General features: G+C 47.9%; 1 protein-coding gene and 1 long non-coding RNA gene across 3 annotated transcripts in view; one reads left to right on the forward strand and one right to left on the reverse strand.

Moving 5' to 3' along the window:
* Positions 1–940: 940 nt before the first annotated feature.
* On the reverse strand, positions 941–11,833 carry LOC140418351 (uncharacterized). 2 transcript variants are annotated; one of them, XR_011944958.1, is made up of 3 exons: positions 11,661–11,833; positions 6,695–9,672; positions 941–3,452 (listed from the first exon to the last, which is right to left on the reverse strand). It is a non-coding gene; the product is annotated as an uncharacterized lncRNA (long non-coding RNA). The 2 variants fall into 2 exon arrangements; XR_011944959.1 differs by lacking the exon at positions 11,661–11,833 and adding an exon at positions 11,536–11,649.
* A 317-nt stretch (positions 11,834–12,150) lies between these two features.
* Positions 12,151–18,476, forward strand: part of LOC140422603 (uncharacterized) — a 61,005-nt gene continuing 54,679 nt past the window's right edge. Inside the window, exons 1-3 of the mRNA XM_072507610.1 lie at positions 12,151–12,928; positions 14,478–15,466; positions 16,622–16,751. Of these exons, the coding sequence (XP_072363711.1) occupies positions 14,754–15,466; positions 16,622–16,751 (843 nt within the window). The 5' untranslated portion in view covers positions 12,151–12,928; positions 14,478–14,753. The remainder of the gene's footprint in view (positions 12,929–14,477; positions 15,467–16,621; positions 16,752–18,476) is intronic.

Genomic DNA, 18,476 nt, shown 5'->3' on the forward strand with positions numbered 1-18,476 from the left:
CATGATAGTCTAATGCAACTCTGTCATAACCTGGGCTGTATAGCATTCCGATCATTACCTTACCACGTGTACATTAATAAATCATCGTTCTGGCTAAGTCACCAGCAGTTCTGTAGAATCATTGCAAGACAGGCAGACAGTGCAGGCATCCCTCGTGGCCATTCTCCTTCAAAACAAGTATACCATTTTGGATGCTGTTGGGGGGGATGACCTACCGGGGGAAGGCCATATCGGCCAGGTCTCTTGCACTGAGTCTGGCTCTGGGGCTCAGAAGGGAAGGGGGAGAATAGAAAAGCAAAGTAGTCGGAGATTCAATGGTTAGGGGAATAGATAAGAGATTCTGTGGTCGCGAGCGAGACTCCCGGAAGGTATGTTGCCTCCCGGGTGCCAGGGATGTCTCGGATTGTGTCTTCAGGATCCTTAAGGGGGAGGGTGAGCAGCCAGAAGTCGTGGTGCACATTGGTACCAACGGCGTAGGTAGGAAAAGGGGTGTGGAGGTAATAAACGAGTTGAGTGAGTTAGGCTGGAAGTTAAAAGCCAGGACAGACAGAGTTGTCATCTCTGGTTTGTTGCCGGTGCCACGTGATAGTGAGGCTAGGAATAGGGAGAGAGTGCAGTTGAACACGTGGCTGCAGGAATGGTGTAGGAGGGAGGGCTTCAGGTATTTGGATAATTGGAGCGCATTCTGGGGAATGTGGGACCTGTACAAGCAGGACGGGTTGCATCTGAACCAGAGGGGCACCAATATCCTGGGAGGGTGGTTTTCTAGTACTCTTCGGGAGGGTTTAAACTAATTTGGCAGGAGAATGTGTTGCTCGTTTTAGCCTTAGTTTATTTATTCTTATTCTGTCACCTTTGCTCATGAGTCGCCAGGTATCTTTCTGATACCGCCACGTGGTTCAAGTCCAAGTAATGATTAATAATGCAACACACCGCTTAGTAAGAGTTAAATCAACGCTCATTTATTATATACAGCAATTAATACTTATACAATAATCCTACTTCTAGACTACTACCTACCACTAAAGGCCAATACTTAACTTTGGAAGTGGCCCACCAGGTCAGGGAAACGAATGGTCTTTCGAATTGGTTCTGAGCCTGCGAGATTCAAAAGCTGGTACAAGTCAATAGTCAGGAGCGCCTATCTGGTAGCGATCGCTGGAGTAACACTTACAGTTTCTTGTAGAAGGGTCTCGCAGGTTGTGAGCAGGAAGAGAAGGGTCGATTTGAACTTGACCCCTATTCTTATAGTCCCCAGGGGCTTCCCGCCTCTCGGGGTGGACCTCGTACCTGGTTCCAAGTGATTGAACTTGGTCCCAATCACTTGGTTCGATATGCTCCAGTAATGGGGTGATTCCTTGATCGGGGGGGCGGTCATTTGCCTTTCTTTGTGTCAGCCCCTGCTGGTGCCGAAAGATCTGGGTCAGCTTTCAATTGCTAATTTGTAGCAATTGTTCCCGGGGATGGCTGATTAAAATGCAGATGGCTGGGTTGTTGTGATGTTGATGGTGGCAGGTATCGGTCTGGACTGACATCCCCAGAGGCGAATACACTGTTTTACCTGCAGCTGTCCTTTTGAGTCCTGTTTGCTGATTTACCCATCAGCCTCTTTCATTTGCCATTTTAAATCGGGGTTTGACCATTCTAATCAGGAATCAGCCATTTTACGTGGCTACAAATGGGAACCGGGTTTGTAGTCCAGCAACTAAGGTAGTCGATAATCAGGACGCCAAAGGGTGTAGTGAGGCAGGGGGGAAGGGAACACTGACAAAGGAGAGTACTTGCAGGCACGGAGATGGGTTGACGTGTGTATACTTCCACGCAAGAAGCATCAGGAATAAGGTGGGTGAACTTAAGGCATGGATCGGTACTTGGGACTACGATGTGGTGGCCATCACGGAAACTTGGATAGAAGAGGGGCAGAAATGGTTGTTGGAGGTCCCTGGTTATAGATGTTTCAATAAGATTAGGGAGGGTGGTAAAAGAGGTGGGGGGGGGTGGCATTGTTAATTAGAGATAGTATAACAGCTGCAGAAAGGCAGTTCGAGGAGTATCACCCTATTGAGGTAGTATGGGTTGAAGTCAGAAACAGGAAAGGAGCAGTCACCCTGTTAGGGAGTTTTCTACAGGCCCCCCCAATAGTAGCAGAGATGTGGAGGAACAGATTGGGAAACAGATTTTAGAAAGGTCCAGAAGTCACAGGGTAGTAGTCATAGGTGACTTCAACTTCCCAAACATTGAGTGGAAACTCTTTAGATCAAATAGTTTGGATGGAGTGGTGTTTGAGCAGTGTGTCCAGGAAGCTTTTCTAACACAGTATGTAGATTGTCCGACCAGAGGGGAGGCCATATTGGATTTGGTACTTAGTAATGAACCAGGGCAAGTGATAGATTCGTCTCACATTGAGAGGTGGACGGCGTCTCCCCAGTGTGACCACGCTGGTGTGTCCGCAGGTGAGATAACTGAGTAAATCCTTTCCCACACTGAGAGCAGGTGAATGGCCTCTCCCCAGTGTGAACTCGCTGGTGCTTCCGCAGGTTGGATACTTCAGCAAATCCTTTCCCACATTGAGAGCAGATGAACGGCGTCTCCCCAGTGTGACCTCGCTGGTGTGTCCGCAGGTGAGATAACTGAGTAAATCCTTTCCCACACTGAGAGCAGGTGAATGGCCTCTCCCCAGTGTGAACTCGCTGGTGCCTCCGCAGGTTGGATACTTCAGCAAATCCTTTCCCACACTCCGAGCAGGTGAATGGCCTCTCCCCAGTGTGAACTCGCTGGTGTCTCCGCAGGTGAAATAATTGAGTAAATCCCTTCGCACATTGGGAGCAGGTGAATGACCTCACCCCAGTGTGAACTCGCTGATGTGCCTGCAGGGTGGATAACCGAGTAAATCCCTTCCCACACTGAGAGCAGGGGAACGGCCTCTCCCCAGTGTGAACTCGCTGATGTGTCTGCAGACTGGAGAACTGAGTAAATCCTTTCCCACACTTTGAGCAGGTGAACGGCCTCTCCCCAGTGTGACTGCGTTGATGAATCTCCAGCTGAGATGGGACTCTGAATCCCTTCCCACAGTCCCCACATTTCCACGGTTTCTCCATGTTTTGTGTCTCCTCACATCTCTCCAGATTGGATGATCAGTTGAAGCCTTGTCCACAACACGGGTATGGTCTCTCCCCACTCTGAATGTTGTGATGTTTTTCAGGCTGTGTAACTGGTTAAAGCTCTTTCCACAGTCAGTTCACCGGAACTCTCTCACTCGGGTGTGTGTTGTGTGGGTCTCGGTGCTTTCTCAGTCACACTGATGGTTGAAATATTTAGCTGACAGTTCGGGGAAACATTTTTCCTTCTAGATTGAAAGGCCGATGATATTCAGGTTCCAAGGAAGGGAGTGACTGTGAGATCGAGACGTGACGTTTGAGATTTCTGTCTGTAATTCCTCCTTGTCCAATATCCTGTAAAAACAATTTACAAAATTCATCACTGTCAGTACAGGATAGAAACTCAGAACAGACAATGCCAGTTTCTATGTCACATTTTTTCCTCTCTCTTATTCCCTGAGAGCTGTAAATCTCCATCCCACACACTGCCTCCATTCTTACTCTGCTGTATCTAATATTGACCCTCCTAATTCTCCTGAAGGTGCTGATGCAGGCTGACTGACAGATCCAAGCTCCCAGCTTCCTGTCCAGGAGATCATAACAAATATGAGCTGCAGTTGACCATTCGGCCCATCGAACCTGAACCATTCAATGGGATCATTGGCCGATCTACCTCAGCACCGTTTTCCCCACACTATCCCCCATATCCCCCGACGTCTTCAATATCTAGAAACCTATCAATCTGTGTCTTGAAAATACTTGACGACTGAAGCTCCAGAATCCTCTGGGGTAGAGAATTCCAAAGCTTCACCACATCCTCGAATAAAGAAATCCCTTTCATCTCAGCTTTCTCCCCATTTTCCTGCCAGTTCCCCATAACCCTTGGAAGGGGGGGGGGGGTGGAATGTGACACTGGCATGGGAGTAGCTGGTTTGCTGCAGGTTCTGGTGCCTCTCACCTATAATCTGTCACTTATCCTGATCGCCCAGCACTCATCTACCTAATCATTGAATTCATATTTGTTAACCACTGGCGGGTGAAAGCAGAACTAGGGGGCATAGCCTCAAAATAAGGGGAAGTAGATTTAGGACTGAGTTTAGGAGGAACTTCCTCACCCAAAGGGTTGTGAATCTATGGAATTCCTTGCCCAGTGAAGCAGTAGAGGCTCCTTCATTAAATGTTTTTAAGATAAAGATAGATAGTTTTTTTGAAGAATAAAGGGATTAAGAGTTATGGTTTTCGGGCCGGAAAGTGGAGCTGATTCCACAAAAGATCAGCCATGGTCTCATTGATTGGTGGAGCAGGCTCGAGGGGCCAGATGGCCTACTCCTGCTCCTAGTTCTTATGTTCTTAACATGTCCTGGAAGACTTCAGGGTTCGGTCTGGTAGGATTATGCCAGAAAAAGTGAAGAAATGCACCAATAAAACAGCGGAGGTGGATTCAGCGGAAATGGAGTCGCCTTTTCAACATGGCGGCCTGACACTCGGGAGGTCTCTCGACCCCGCGCTCTCCGGGGCTCTCTGGGAGGCGGCGAAAATGATGACTGCCGATATTATCCGTGTTATTGACCAGGGGCGGAGTGTGCTGACTCAATATCTATGAGCTCATGAGGCCCAGCTGCAAAACGCCATGAGAGGCTCGATGATCCGGAGGAGAGGATCTGGAATGTTCAGCAAGATGCCTCCACAACGGGGGCAAGAATTCAATCCTTTGAAAACCAGCCGAGTGGCTGGCGGATGTCCTGGAGGCCTTGGAGAACTGAGGGTCGGAGAAAGAACATCCGAGTCGTCGATCTGTCAGAAGATGTGGAGGGTAAGGCTCCCGTTAATTCTTCAAGGACTGGAAGCCATGTTTTCTCAAGCTGGATGTGAAGCCTGGGTGTTCCAAATTAGAAAGGGTGCATTGTATCTCTGAGGCTGAGGGACAGTTTTCATCCCAGGCCTGTAATCATTCACTTCCACAACTGGAAAGATCGCCAGAAGGTCCTGGAGATGGGTACGGTGAGGTGGCATCTGGCCCCAGGAGGGAGGGTGGATTCAGGACTTTCGAAAGCAACACAAACAAAGCGCTGAGGCTTCGATGAAGTTCAAAGGCAGGTCAAGCCTGTGGGGAGTGAATTACGTCAGGCTTTATCCTGAGACCCGAAAAATGGTATCCAACAACTCCGTCAAGCCTTTCAATAATCCAACTATTGCCTTGGCCTTCATTAAATCCATGAAGAGCCAGGATCTGAAGGGATGGTTTGCAGCTCGGATTAACTCAGGTTCTAATCCGGACTCTTTCCCTGTCATGGTATTCTTTTTTTTTTTAATTTAGTGGACCCATTTCATTTTTTTTTCCAATTAAGGAGCAATTTAGTGTGGCCAATCCACCTAGCCTGCACATTTTTGGGTTGTGGAGGCGAAACCCACGCAAACACGGGGAGAATGTGCAAACTCCACACGGACAATGACCCAGAGCAGGATCGAACCTGGGACCTCGGCGCCGTGAGGCTGCAGGGCTAACCCACTGCGTCACCGTGCTGCCCCTGTCTAGGTATTATTGTCTGAATTTCAGAATCACAGAAATACCCATAGGGACAGGAGTAGGCCATTCAGCCCCTCGAATCTGTCCTGCCATTTAGTGAGATCATGGCCTATCTGTGACCTAACTCCATATCTCTGAATATCTTTGCTTAACAAAATACCTCAGATTTAATCTTAACAACTGATCCAGCTTCACGTGCTGTTTGTGGGAGAGAGTTCCAAACCTCTATCACCCTGTTTGAAGAAGTTCTTCCCAACATCTCTACTGAACTGTCTAGCCCTAAATTTTAGACAGTGATCCCTCCTTTTAGAACCTCCAACCAGTGGAAATAGTTAATCTTTCTCTGTTAATATCTTAAATACTTCAATCAGATCACACCTTAACCTTCTAAATTCTAGCAAAAACAGGCCTAATTTGAGATTAAAACTTTGGGTCAGAGCCGCTGCAATCTCTCCCTCGCCTCCCACAGCATCCTGGGACACAATTCATCCAGACCTAGTAATCTAATAATCTTATGGGCGGCATGGTAGCACAGTGGTTAGCACTGTTGCTTCACAGCACCAAGGACCTGGGTTTGATTCCCGGCTTCGGAGTCTGCATGTTCTCCCCGTGTCTGCATGGGTTTCCTACAGGTGTTCCGGTTTCCTCCCACAAGTCCCGAAAGTTGAGCTTGTTAGGCGAATTGGACATTCTGAATTCTTTCTCTGTGTACCCGAACAGGCTCTGGAGTGTGGCGACTAGAGGATTTTCACAATATGTTCATTGCAGTGTTAATGTAAGCCTACTTGTGACAATAATAAAGATTATTATGAATGGGTCAAAGGGCCTCTATTTGTGTTGTAAAGAGAGGGAATGAATGAGAAGGAATTGACAGAGACAGTGCCAAAGCCACAACACTCACCAGCTCTGAGGACACACCTTAGCTCCCTTTCCAATCTGAAAGCAGCCTGAGCTGGATTTACATTCCCCTTAATTGATCATTGCTGGGTGATAATCCTGTACTTCCTTCCCTCACACCACTGTGACAGCACCTTCACTACACAGACTGCAGCAACTGACCAAACATCACCTTCCCAGTTATTCCTGAAGGCACCGCCTTCCCAACCTGGCCCCTTGCCTGAGGTGTGGTGATCCTCAGGTCACATCACCGCCGGTCAGCTCTCTCCCGGGACCAGGCCCTGATTCACAGCCGCCATCTTGGGGAAGCAGAGCGCATGCGCTGGCGTCTTGGTGATGCAACAGTTAGTGGGCGGAACCTGAAGGTTTCTGTTCCCAGCCGGGTCCTAGTGCCCGGCGAAGATAAACAAAGTCAACAGTTTTTCACCCACTCCGGATGAAGCTGATATTTGTCGCCTGGAGGTATCTCTGGATTACGTAGAAATTCAGTGTGAGAGGCTGCAGCCTCTGTATAGCTACCTGAAGGGGGTTATACAGCGTTTGATTACATTTCGTGGTCCTTTCCAGTCCATTATCAGGATGTTTGTGTGATATTTCCTTGCCCTCAGTGTGATTTTTCTTTATTTAAAATACATTTCAGCAGCAGGCTTACTGGTAATTTTTAAAGGAATAAAGGTTATTTATTATCACACTATTTCTCTGGATGTTTGAACATTGGGGGGGGGTTTAAACTAATGCAGCAGTGGCATGGGAACCTGGATTGTAGTTTTAGGGTAAGGGAGAATGAGAGTATAGAGGTCAGGAGCACAGATTTGACGTCGCAGGAGGGGGCCAGTGTTCAGGTAGGTGGTTTGAAGTGTGTCTACTTCAATGCCAGGAGTATACGAAATAAGGTAGGGGAACTGGCAGCATGGGTTGGTACCTGGGACTTCGATGTTGTGGCCATTTCAGAGATATGGATAAGATTTTCTCTCAGTCTCATCCGATGTGTCTGTGTGGTGTTATTTCCCTGATGGTAGCACAGTGGTTAGCACTGTTGCTTCACAGCACCAGGGTCCCAAGTTCAATTCCCGCTTGGGTCACTACGTGTGCAGAGTCTGTACATTCTCCCAGTGTCTGCGTGGGTTTCCTCCGGGTGCTCCGGTTTCCTCCAAGTCAAGAAAGAGGTGCTTGTTAGGTGAATTTCACATTCTGAATTCTCCTTCTGTGTACCCGAACAGGCACCAGAGTGTGGCAATGAGGGAATTTTCACGGTGACTTCATTGCTGTGTTAATGTAAGCCTATTTGTGACAATAATAAAGATTATTATTATGTGTTTGGGTATTTTAACTTCCTTGGTACTACCTGTTGTCCCCTCAGATATTCCATCTGTTTTTGGTTAATGTGTCTGGAATCTCCTTCTTATCTCGGGTATATGGGTCGAGGTAGCTTGGTGTTGTGATTTGTGTTGTTCTATTGTCTTGTCTGTCTCCAGCAGATATTGTTGGCTCTCGATAATGACTGTGCTGTTGTCCTTGTCTTCTGGTCTGATGAACATATCCGTGTTGGATCCAACCTCCCGGATTGTCTGTCTTTCTCTCCGGGTAAGATTCTGTTTGTCTCTTGTATTTCACTGTGACAGGGCAGAGACCTGATTGAAGGGATTCAAACATGGGAGTTCTGGGAAAGATGGGCAAGGATTTGGGGGGTGACAACATGTTCAAAGAGTTTGGAGAGGAGAGGGAGGTTGAAGAAGGAACAGTAATTTGTAAGGATGGCAGGGTCAAGGATTTGTTTTATTGAGGAGGGGGTGATGATGGCAGATTTGAAGGACAGTGGGACAGAAATGTTGACAATATCCATGGAAACAGGGAAGTTGGCTGATCAGTAGCTCAGTGGGAATAGGGTCGATGGAGCAGGAGCTGGGTCTCATGGACAAGATGAGCTCAGAGAGGGCATGAGGGGAGATGGGAGAGAAACTAGAGAAAGATGTGGGTTCAGGGCTCGGGAAAGGATGAAATTTAGAGACACTTTGGTCCGGTGGGCTCGTGGAAGGGAGGGAAGCAGCAGAGGCAGCTGATCGGATTTACTCAATCTCAGTCACAAAGAAGCTCCTCACACTTCTTGTTGGAGGTGAGGATGGAAGAGACAGGAGAGTGAGATTACTTCAAAAGGAATTAACTTGTGTCAGAGATATTAAAAAGTTTCAACACACTACATATTTCACACAAATCTAATTTATTTGACTTTTAGCCAGAATATTAGCCCCTGTATTGTTATCAGCAGAAAGTGATCCAAATGAACATGGTTCAGTTCTGAATGTGAGTCAACAGCAAAATCTAATCACTGTGGTTACTTGTGGCCTCGTTGGTGTCTCAGCAGGTGGGATAACTGAGTGAATCCCTTCCCACACTCGGAGCAGATGAATGGCCTCTCCCCAGTGTGAATTCGCTGATGTACAATGAGCTGAGATGATAGTCTGAACACAGTGCCGCAGTGAGAGCACCTGAACGGTCTCTCGTCAGTGTGAACACGTTGATGGCTCATCATATCTCCAGAACTTTTATAGCATTTCCCGCAGTCTGGACATTGGAACGGTCTCTCATCAGTGTGAACTTGCTGGTGTCTCAGCAAGTGGGCTGACATAGTAAATCCCTTCCCACACTCTGAGCAGGTGAATGGCCTCTCCCCAGTGTGAACTCGCTGGTGTCTCAGCAGGTGAGATGAACAAGTGAATCCCTTCCCACACTGTGAGCAGGTGAATGGTCTCTCCCCAGTGTGAATTTGCTGGTGTGTGGACAGAGTGGACAACTCAGTGAATCCCTTCCCACACTGTGAGCAGGTGAATGGTCTCTCCCCAGTGTGACTGCGTCGATGAGTTTCCAGCTTGGATGGGGCAGTGAATCCTTTCCCACAGTCCGCACATTTCCACGGTTTCTCCTCAGTGTGACTACATTTGTGGCTTGTGAGGTCTGATGATTGAGTGAATTCTCGTCCACACACACAACACGTGTACGGTTTCGCCCCACTGTGAATGATGCTTTTTCCGTCCATGTTCAAAGTACGATGATATTCAGGATATGATAAATTGAGGACTCTGTCAGATCCGGATGTGATGCTTGGTTTGAGTTTCCAAACTTTGAAGCCTCCCCTTCGAACACCCTGTGAAACTGATTGAAAAGGGAGTGAGAGAGAACCCACAAAAACACAAAGGCAGGTTGTGAAATTGAGCTGAATGAATCTGGTCATTTGTGGGGCCGGCACTGGGAAAAAGTGACCATGAAAACTGCTGGATTGTTATAAAAACCCAACTGGCCTCTTTGGGAGGAGAGAGAAAGAGGTGAAGAGGGATTTTGTATATCTACAAGACATATTTGTTGGCAAAACAAATTCGATCTTGAGCTTCATAAATGGTAATATTGATACCGAAACAATGTTTCTGGTGGCACGGTGGTTAGCACTGCTGCCTCACAGCGCCAGGGACACGGGTTCAATTCCGACCTTGGTGACTGTGTGGAGTTTGCACTTTCTCCCCGTGTCTGCGTGGGTTTCCACCCGGTGCTCAGGTTTTCTCCAACAGTCCAAGAAGGGAAACTTAGGTGGATTGGCCTTGATAAACTGCCCCTTAGTATCCTTGGAATGGCAGGATAGGTGGGGCTAAGGGGTTACAGTGACAGGGGTGTGGGCCTAGGCAGGGTGCCCTTTCAGAGAATCAGCGCAGACGCGATGGGCCGAATGGCCGTCTGCACTGTAGAAATTCTATGGTTCTAATTCTATTCTATGAATCTTTATAAAGCTCTGGCCACCACTCTTCAGGAAGGATGTGAAGGTTCGTGAGAAGGTGCAGAGGAGATTTACCAGAATGGTTCCAGCAAAGGAGGTTGAGGGGACATTTGATTCAGGGACACAAGATGATGCCAGATTTCCATCAGGTGGACAAAGAAACTCTTGTTTCCATTCACTGGTCGTACAAGCAGTCGGGACACAGATTTAAAGTTTGGGGTAAAACCTGGATTGAACTATATAAGATCCTGAGGGGTTTTGACAGGGTGGATGTGGAGAGGTTGTTTCCTCTTGTGGGAGAATCTAGAACAAGGGGGTCACTATTGCAAAATAAGGGGTCACCTATTTCAGATGGGGACAAGGATATTTTTTTCTCCTGAGGGTTGTAAGATAGGGAGTGGCCAGTGGTTAGCACTGATGCCTCACCGCACCAGGGACCCGGGTTCAATTCCGACCCTGGGTGACTGTGTGGAGTTTGCAAGTTCTCCCCATGTCTACGTGGGTTTCCTCCGGGTACTCTGGTTTTTTCTCACAGTTCAAAGATGAGCAGGTTAGATGGATTGGCCAGGTTAGGTGGATTGGCCATGCTAAATTGCTCTTTCGTCTCCAAGGATGTGGACGTTGCGTGGGGTTATGAGGATGAAGTGGGTGGGATGGGGTGGGCTTTGGTGGGGTGCTCTTTCAGAGGGTTGGTGCAGATCTGATGGGCCGAATGGGCTCCTTCTGCACTGTAGGGATTCTATGACTTCGGAACGTCCGTCCTTAAAAGGCAGTGGAAGTAGAGTCCGTCAATATTTTTGAGGCAGAATTGGATAGATTCTCGATAAGAAAGGTCATCAGGGTCGGCAGGAATGTGGAGTTGAGGTTAAAATTATTGAATAATGGAGCAGTATTGAGGGGCCGACTCCTAGTTTGTGTGTAAGGAGCAGGCTCGAGAGGCCGACTCCTAGTTTGTGTGTAAGGAGCAGACTCGAGGGGCTGACTCCTAGTTTGTGTGAAAGGATCAGGCTCGAGACGCCGACTCCTAGTTTGTATATAAGGAGCAGGCTCGAGGGACCGACTCCTAGTTTGTGTGAAAGGAGCAGGCTCGAGATGCCGACTCCTAGTTTGTATGTAAGGAGCAGGCGTGAGGGGCCGGCTCCTAGTTTGTACGTAAGGAGAGGCCCTAGGAGGCAACTACTTTTTTCAGAGACACAAAAATATTTTTTACTGTGATAATGATTTTCGAGAGACCCAGGCATGAATCTCACCAAGGCAGAAGGTAAAATTTGAATTGATTGAAGGTCTACTGATGACCATGAAACAATTGTCGATTGTTGCAAAGACCCATCTGGTTCACTCATGTCCTTCAGTGAAGGAAATCTTCTATCCTTACCTGGTCTGGCCTACATGTGACTCCAGATCCACAGTTAACTGGCTGACTCTTAAAATGCCCTGAGATGCCCTCAGTTCAAGGGCAATTAGGGATGGGCAGTGAATGCTGGCCCAGCCAGCGACACCCACATCCCGTGAATGAATAGAAAACAAAATTTGACAATAAAACCAATTATTCACCATTTTCTCCCCTGGTGACTGGAACCCTGAAGCCCCGCCCACTCCGGGCTGTTCCACCATGAAGGTCGCGTGTAAAGCAAACAAGCTCCGCAGCTGCAAACCAGGGAGTGGAGATTTATTCTGAAGGGTTTACTCCAACTCACAATGCCCGGGACTGATTGACGGCAGGTAGCGACCAATTGGAAGAGGGGGCGAAGCTGGATGACCGAACGCAAGCGGCTGATCCTCCAACCAATCAGAATGAATGGATGGGGCAGAGCCTTGGGCTCAATGTATGCGCATGCGCCAGGCCAAACACAGTCTCCCGAGAAAATGGCGTCCGTTAACTCGGGCCTGTTTCCGGGAAAAGCCCGAGCAGCTTTCGCCGTTTCAAATGCCGTATCTCAGTTTCGCATTGGGGGTTTCAGGCCTGTGCAGGGGGGGGTTATGAAGCCTCCCGCCCCATTCCTCCCTCAGGACTCACCCGGTGGTACCTCACAGCCAAAACTTTCAACACAACCTCCTCAATCCTGAGCCATGAATGGCACTGCGCATGCTGCAGTTTGTAACAAGTGACATCCGGGCTCAGCCCCGCCCCTCATTCACTCCGATTGGTTGGAAGACCAGCCGCGACCTTTCGGGCCCCCAAACCCACCCATTGCCTCCTATTGGTCCAGAGCTCCCGTCAATCATTCCCAAGGCATTGTGAGCCGGGGCATGCGCAGTGCCGATGCTGGACGCGGCCGGGAGGTTTCACTGAAACCCGGTGGAGGCTTCAAACCCCAATAAGAAGTTTCCGGGCCCGGGTTTGCATCGAGCGGCGGGGCAGCTGCGGCCTGCTCCCGGTGACAGGCCTGAGTTAACGGCCGCCGTCTCTAGAAAGGCTCCAAATCCACGGGAATATAATCAGAGATAGAGTTTGTTGTGAAACCAATGGGATGTAAAACAGGAGGTCAGGGTTACAGTCAACAACAACAACTTCTATTTATATAACACCTTTAACATCATAAATCATCCCAGTCAACTTCACAGGAACATTATAAAACAAAGTGAGACACACAGACAATGAAAAAGATATTCGGCAGGGGGACCAAAAACCTGATTAAAGAGGTAAGTTTTAAATTGAGTCTTAAAGGGGGAAAGTGAGGTGGAGACGGGGAGGTTCAGGGAGGGAATCCAGTGCTTGGGGCCGAGGGAACTGAAAACATGGCCGCAAATGGCAGAGCAATTATAATAGGGAGTGCGCAAGAGACCAGGATTAGAGGAGCACAGATATCTCGGAGGGTTATGGGGCTGTAGGAGATTCCAGAGACGGAGAGATGAGGCCATGAAGGGATTTGAAAACCAGGGTGAGAATTGACTGGGCGCCAATGCAAGTCAGAGAGCACAGGGGTGATAGAGGAAAGAAACTGGCTGTGTATTAAGACAGCAGACGTTTAGATGGTTTTAAGTCCGGGGCTGGTTTAGCACAGGGCGAAAGAGCTGGCTTTTAAAGCAGACCAAGGCAGGCCAGCAGCATGGTTCAATTCCCATACCAGCCTCCTCGAACAGGCGCCGGAATGTGACGACTAGGGGCTTTTCACAGTAACTTCATTTGAAGCCTACTTGTGACAATAAGCGAATTTCATTTCATTTCAGGTTTCTGGGGTAGAATGTGGGCAAGCAGCCAGGAATGTATTGGAACAGCCGAGTCTGGAGCTTACGAAGGCATGATTTTGGGTTTCAGCACCAGAGGCGTTGAGTCAGAAGCGAGACCAGGTGCTGTAGTGTAAGTGGAAACAGGCAGTCTTAGTGATAGGAGAACAGAAACTCATCTTGGGATCAAATGTGACACTGAGATTGCAATGGGATTGTTACCAGGGAGAGGGATGGATTCGGTATCTTGGGATCGGAGATTGGTGTAGGGACTGAAAACAGTGGCTTCAGTTTCCTCAATATTTAATTTGAGTTAATTAGGCAACAGGAAGACAACCAGAAATCAGAATAGGCCCTGAGAACAGTATCAGGTTTAACTTAGTTGGAGATGGAGAGAAAGAAGGACGGAAACCCTGGGAGGTTTGGAGAAACCACCTTCACGATTGCTCATTAAATCTCCACACAGTCAAGGGCAGCACGGTAGCATTGTAGAAGGAAGCACCGTAGCATTGTGGATAGCACAATTGATTCACAGCTCCAGGGTCCCAGGTTCGATCCCGGCTTGGGTCACTGTCTGTGTGGAGTCTGCACATCCTCCCCGTGTGTGCGTGGGTTTCCTCCGGGTGCCCTGGTTTCCTCCCACAGTCCAAAGATGTGCAGGTTAGGTGGATTGGCTATGCTAAATTGCCCTTAGTGTCCAAAATTGCCCTTAGTGTTGGGTGGGGTTACTGGGTTGTGGGGATAGGGTGGAGGTGTGGACCTTGGGTCGGGTGCTCTTTCCAAGAACCGGTGCAGACTCGATGGGCCGAATGGCCTCCTTCTGCACTGTAAATTCTATGACAAGAGTGAGATTCTATGACAATCTGACACTTTATTTGGATTTCAGACCAGGGAGGAGGGTGTATGGGATGGGGATTTACAGCTTTGGGGGAACAAGACAGAAAAATGTTCCATAGAAACTAAAACTTAATTCTGAATTTTTTCCAGGACTGACAATTGTGACCTTTGTAAATTCCTTTTACAGGATATTAGGAGAGGATTTGTGGACAGGAAAGAGAAAACAAACTTCAAGATCTTCAGAGTCAACAGGACCTGGGTATCTTCGGACTCTGAATATGGAAAGAGAAATATTTATCTGTTCTGTCTGTGGTTAAATATTTCAAACATCAGTGTGACTGGAAAAGCATCGAGACCCAGACACACATTGAGCGAGAGTGTTCTCGTAAACTGACTGTGGAAAGAGGTTTAACCAGTTGCACAGCCTGAGAAAACATCACACCATTCACAGCAGGAAGAGACCATGCTCATGTCCAACATGGAGAGACAAGATGACACCGACACCTCAGAAAAACCATGGATATGTGGGGACTGCGGGAAGGCATTCACTTGCCCATCCAAGTTGGAAACTCATCGACGTGTCCACACAGGGGAGAGGCCCTTCAGCTGCTCTTTATGTGGGAAAGATTTCAGTCAGTCATCCAACCTAGCGTTACACCAGCGAGTTCACACTGGAGAGAGGCCGTACACCTGCTCTGTCTGTGGGAAAGGATTCATTCAGTCATACAATCTAGCATTACACCGGCGAGTTCACACCGGGGAGAGACCATTCACCTGCTCTGTATGTGCGAAGGGATTCATTAATTCATCTAACCTAGTGGCACACCAGCGAGTTCACACTGGGGAGAAACCATTCAGCTGCACCTCCTGTGGAATGAGCTTTAGGCTTTCATCCACTCTGCTGAAACATCAGCGAGTTCACACGAAGGAGAAACCATTCAACTGCCCTGACCGTGGAAGGAGCTTCAGGCACTCAGGCAGTCTCATTGTACACCAGCGCGCTCACACTGGGGAGAGGCCATTCACCTGCTCCATGTGTGGGAAGGGATTCACAGATTCATGCCAACTGCTGAGACATGAACGGGTTCACACTGGGGAGAGGCCGTTCACCTGCTGCGATTGTGGGAAGGGATTCATTGATTCATCCCAGCTACTGAAACACCAGCGACGTCACAAGTGACTCAGGGATTGGATTCTGCTGTTATTGCTGCTGTTAATGACAAGCAGGCCCGAATCACATTAGTTCTGACAGTTGGGGTTTCTGCTAATGTTAATCCACTGTTTAACTGGGCTGGAGTTTATTATTCTGGATCTATAGCTGATTGTGTTCTCGGGGCTGCAGTGTCCCTTCTGGAACTGCTGTCTGTGATCTTTCCCCATAATCCAGGAACTCTCATCAGAAATTAGTTCGCAACAAGAGTCTGGACTTTTACTTCAATCTCAAATTGAGATTTTGTGTGAAACTCTACAATTGAATGTCTGAACATTCCGCTGATTAACATCGCCAATTAGAAATTGCTGATTAATCCTTGCTGACAATTCTTACTGACCTGTACATTACACACACAGACACCTCTGTTATCGGCCAGCGAGACTGGAACTGGGAATTGGTGGAGAATCGAGCTTTCCCAAATGCTATCCTCCAATCTGATTCAGAAATCCTTCGGCATGGGAATAGAGACAAGTTGAATCCAAGTAACAACTATAAGAAATGGCTATCTAATAACTGCATAATATCTTTTGCAATTTATGGAATATTACAGAAATAGCTCACTCTCATAAAGAAAGCTTCCCTAGCAGCTTGCTGGGTGACAAACACAGGACAGACCTGTTCCCTCTGCCAAGGACATATCTCTAGCACGGGCCCTGAAACAAGTAACCCTGATACGATTACGGGGCAGCAAGGTAGCATTGTGGATAGCACAATTGCTTCACAGCTCCAGGGTCCCAGGTTCGATTCCGGCTTGGGTCACTGTCTGTGCGGAGTCTGCACATCCTCCCTGTGTGTGCGTGGGTTTCCTCCGGGTGCTCCGGTTTCCTCCCACAGCCCAAAGATGTGCAGGTTAGGTGGATTGGCCATGATAAATTGCCCTTCGTGTCCAAAATTGCCCTTAAAGTTGGGTGGGGTTGCTGGATTATGGGGATAGGGTGGAGGTGTTGGCCTTGGGTGGGATGCTCTTTCCAAGAGCCGGTGCAGAGTCGATGGGCCGAATGGCCTCCTTCTGCACTGTAAATTCTATGAAATCTATGAACTTCTATGTAAAAAAAATTCTATGATTGGATCTCAGGACACATAGCCTAAAGCAGTTTTCTGTGTGAATGTTAAAACAGGCTCTCGAGAGCAATAGATTTTGAAGTGATCAATACTGGCTTTAGCCCAACACCACACTCTGGCTCACACCAGTTAACCGTTCAGAGGAGAATGCCGTCACCAGCTGCAGAGACCAGAACTCACTCATCTGTCTGTTTGTCCTCCAGGTTGGTTAATAGGCTGGTGAAAAAGGCAGATGGAACACTTGCCTTTATCAATTGAGGCATAGATTACAAAAGCAGGGAGGCCATATTGGAGCTGTACAGAACTTTGGTGAGGCCGCAGCTGGAGTACTGCCATTCTGGTTGTCACATTATAGGAAGGATGTAATTGCACTGGAGCGAGTGCAGAGGTGATTCACCAGAATGTTGCCTGGGGTGGAACATTTAAGTTATGAAGTCAAGGTGGCTAGGCCTGGGTTGTTTTCGCTGGGGCAGAGAAGACAGGGGTGACCTGATGGAGGTGTACAAGATTATGAGGACCGTGGACAGAGTGGATACGGAACAGCTGTTCCAGTTGAAGGGTTAGTTACGAGAGGACACAGGTTCAAGGTGAGAGGCAGGAGGCTTAATGGGGATTTGAGGAAAAACATTTTTACCCAGAGGATGGTGACGGTCTGGAATGCACTGCCTGGGAGGGTGGTAGATGCGGATTGCCTCATATCCTTTCAAAAGTACCTGGATGAAGACTGGCACGACATAACATTCAAGGCTATGGGCCAAGCGCTGGTAAATGGGATTAGGTAGGCAGGTCAGATGTTTCTCATGCGATGGGGCAGACTCGATGGACTGAAGGGCCTCTTCTGCACCGTTATTCTGTGTTTCTGAGACGGGTTTACTATTATCACCTGTCTTGGGTCATGTGTTTTCCTGACCATTTAACTGCTGAATCATATTTAAACTGTTATTTCTCAATAAACTACTTTAAAATCGCTTCTGAGCTCAACCCCCTTTTAGAATATTCTGTGACTTGTGGACCTGAATGCTACAAGTGGTGTTAGGAGTGGTATCACAGGCACAGTTAAACGTGAATGGAGACATTCCTGAGTGAAGCCTGGGGTAGACAATGCCATTGATATATTACCGGAAACGACTGATAGATAGTCTGACAGAGAAAACAGACGATCCGGGGCTTATAGATAACCCCACACGAAGGGGCAATTTAGCATGACCAATTCACCTAACCTGCACATCTTGGGCTGTGGGAGGAAACTGAAGCACCCGGAGGAAACCCACGCGCACACGGGGAGAAAGTGCACACTCCTCAGAGACAGTTTCCCGAGGTCGGAATCGAATCTGGGTCCCTGCTGCTATGAGGCAGCAGTGCTAACCACTGTGCTGCCATGCTGCCCCAACAGACAGCTGGAGAATCTTTAAAGTCTGTGTATGAAGTTTGTTTGAACCAGATATATTTACAACGTGCCAGTAATTTGGAATTGTGTGAGATGACCTGCAGGTGGGGAGGATGAATCTAAGTTGATACTTATCATATTTTTCTATCAAAAGGTTTTACATTTATTATTGGTCGCAGCTGAAGCGATTGTGTTGCTGATTCTGATCATTCTCGTGGCATTACTAAGTTATCTATGGTATGTAATCAAGAAAACATGCATTGAAATAGCTTAAAATTGCGACGCCAGAAATTAGTTGTGAGAAGTTAATAAGGATATTCTCGGGTTGGGGAGATCTGTAAAAAAATTAGTGTCGAATAACACAATAAATTCTTCTGAAATGTGTTGACTATTATAGGACTATTTCAGTCTCTCTTCCTCCCATTGGGAACATTTTCAGGATTGACAAATACAGGGCAGTGTTAGCCTAGTGTCTCTGCCAAGGACATGTGGCTTGCACAGGGCCTGAAACAAGACAATCTTGG

This window comes from Scyliorhinus torazame, chromosome 5, assembly GCF_047496885.1.
Source record: "Scyliorhinus torazame isolate Kashiwa2021f chromosome 5, sScyTor2.1, whole genome shotgun sequence".
Classification (NCBI taxonomy): domain Eukaryota; kingdom Metazoa; phylum Chordata; class Chondrichthyes; order Carcharhiniformes; family Scyliorhinidae; genus Scyliorhinus; species Scyliorhinus torazame.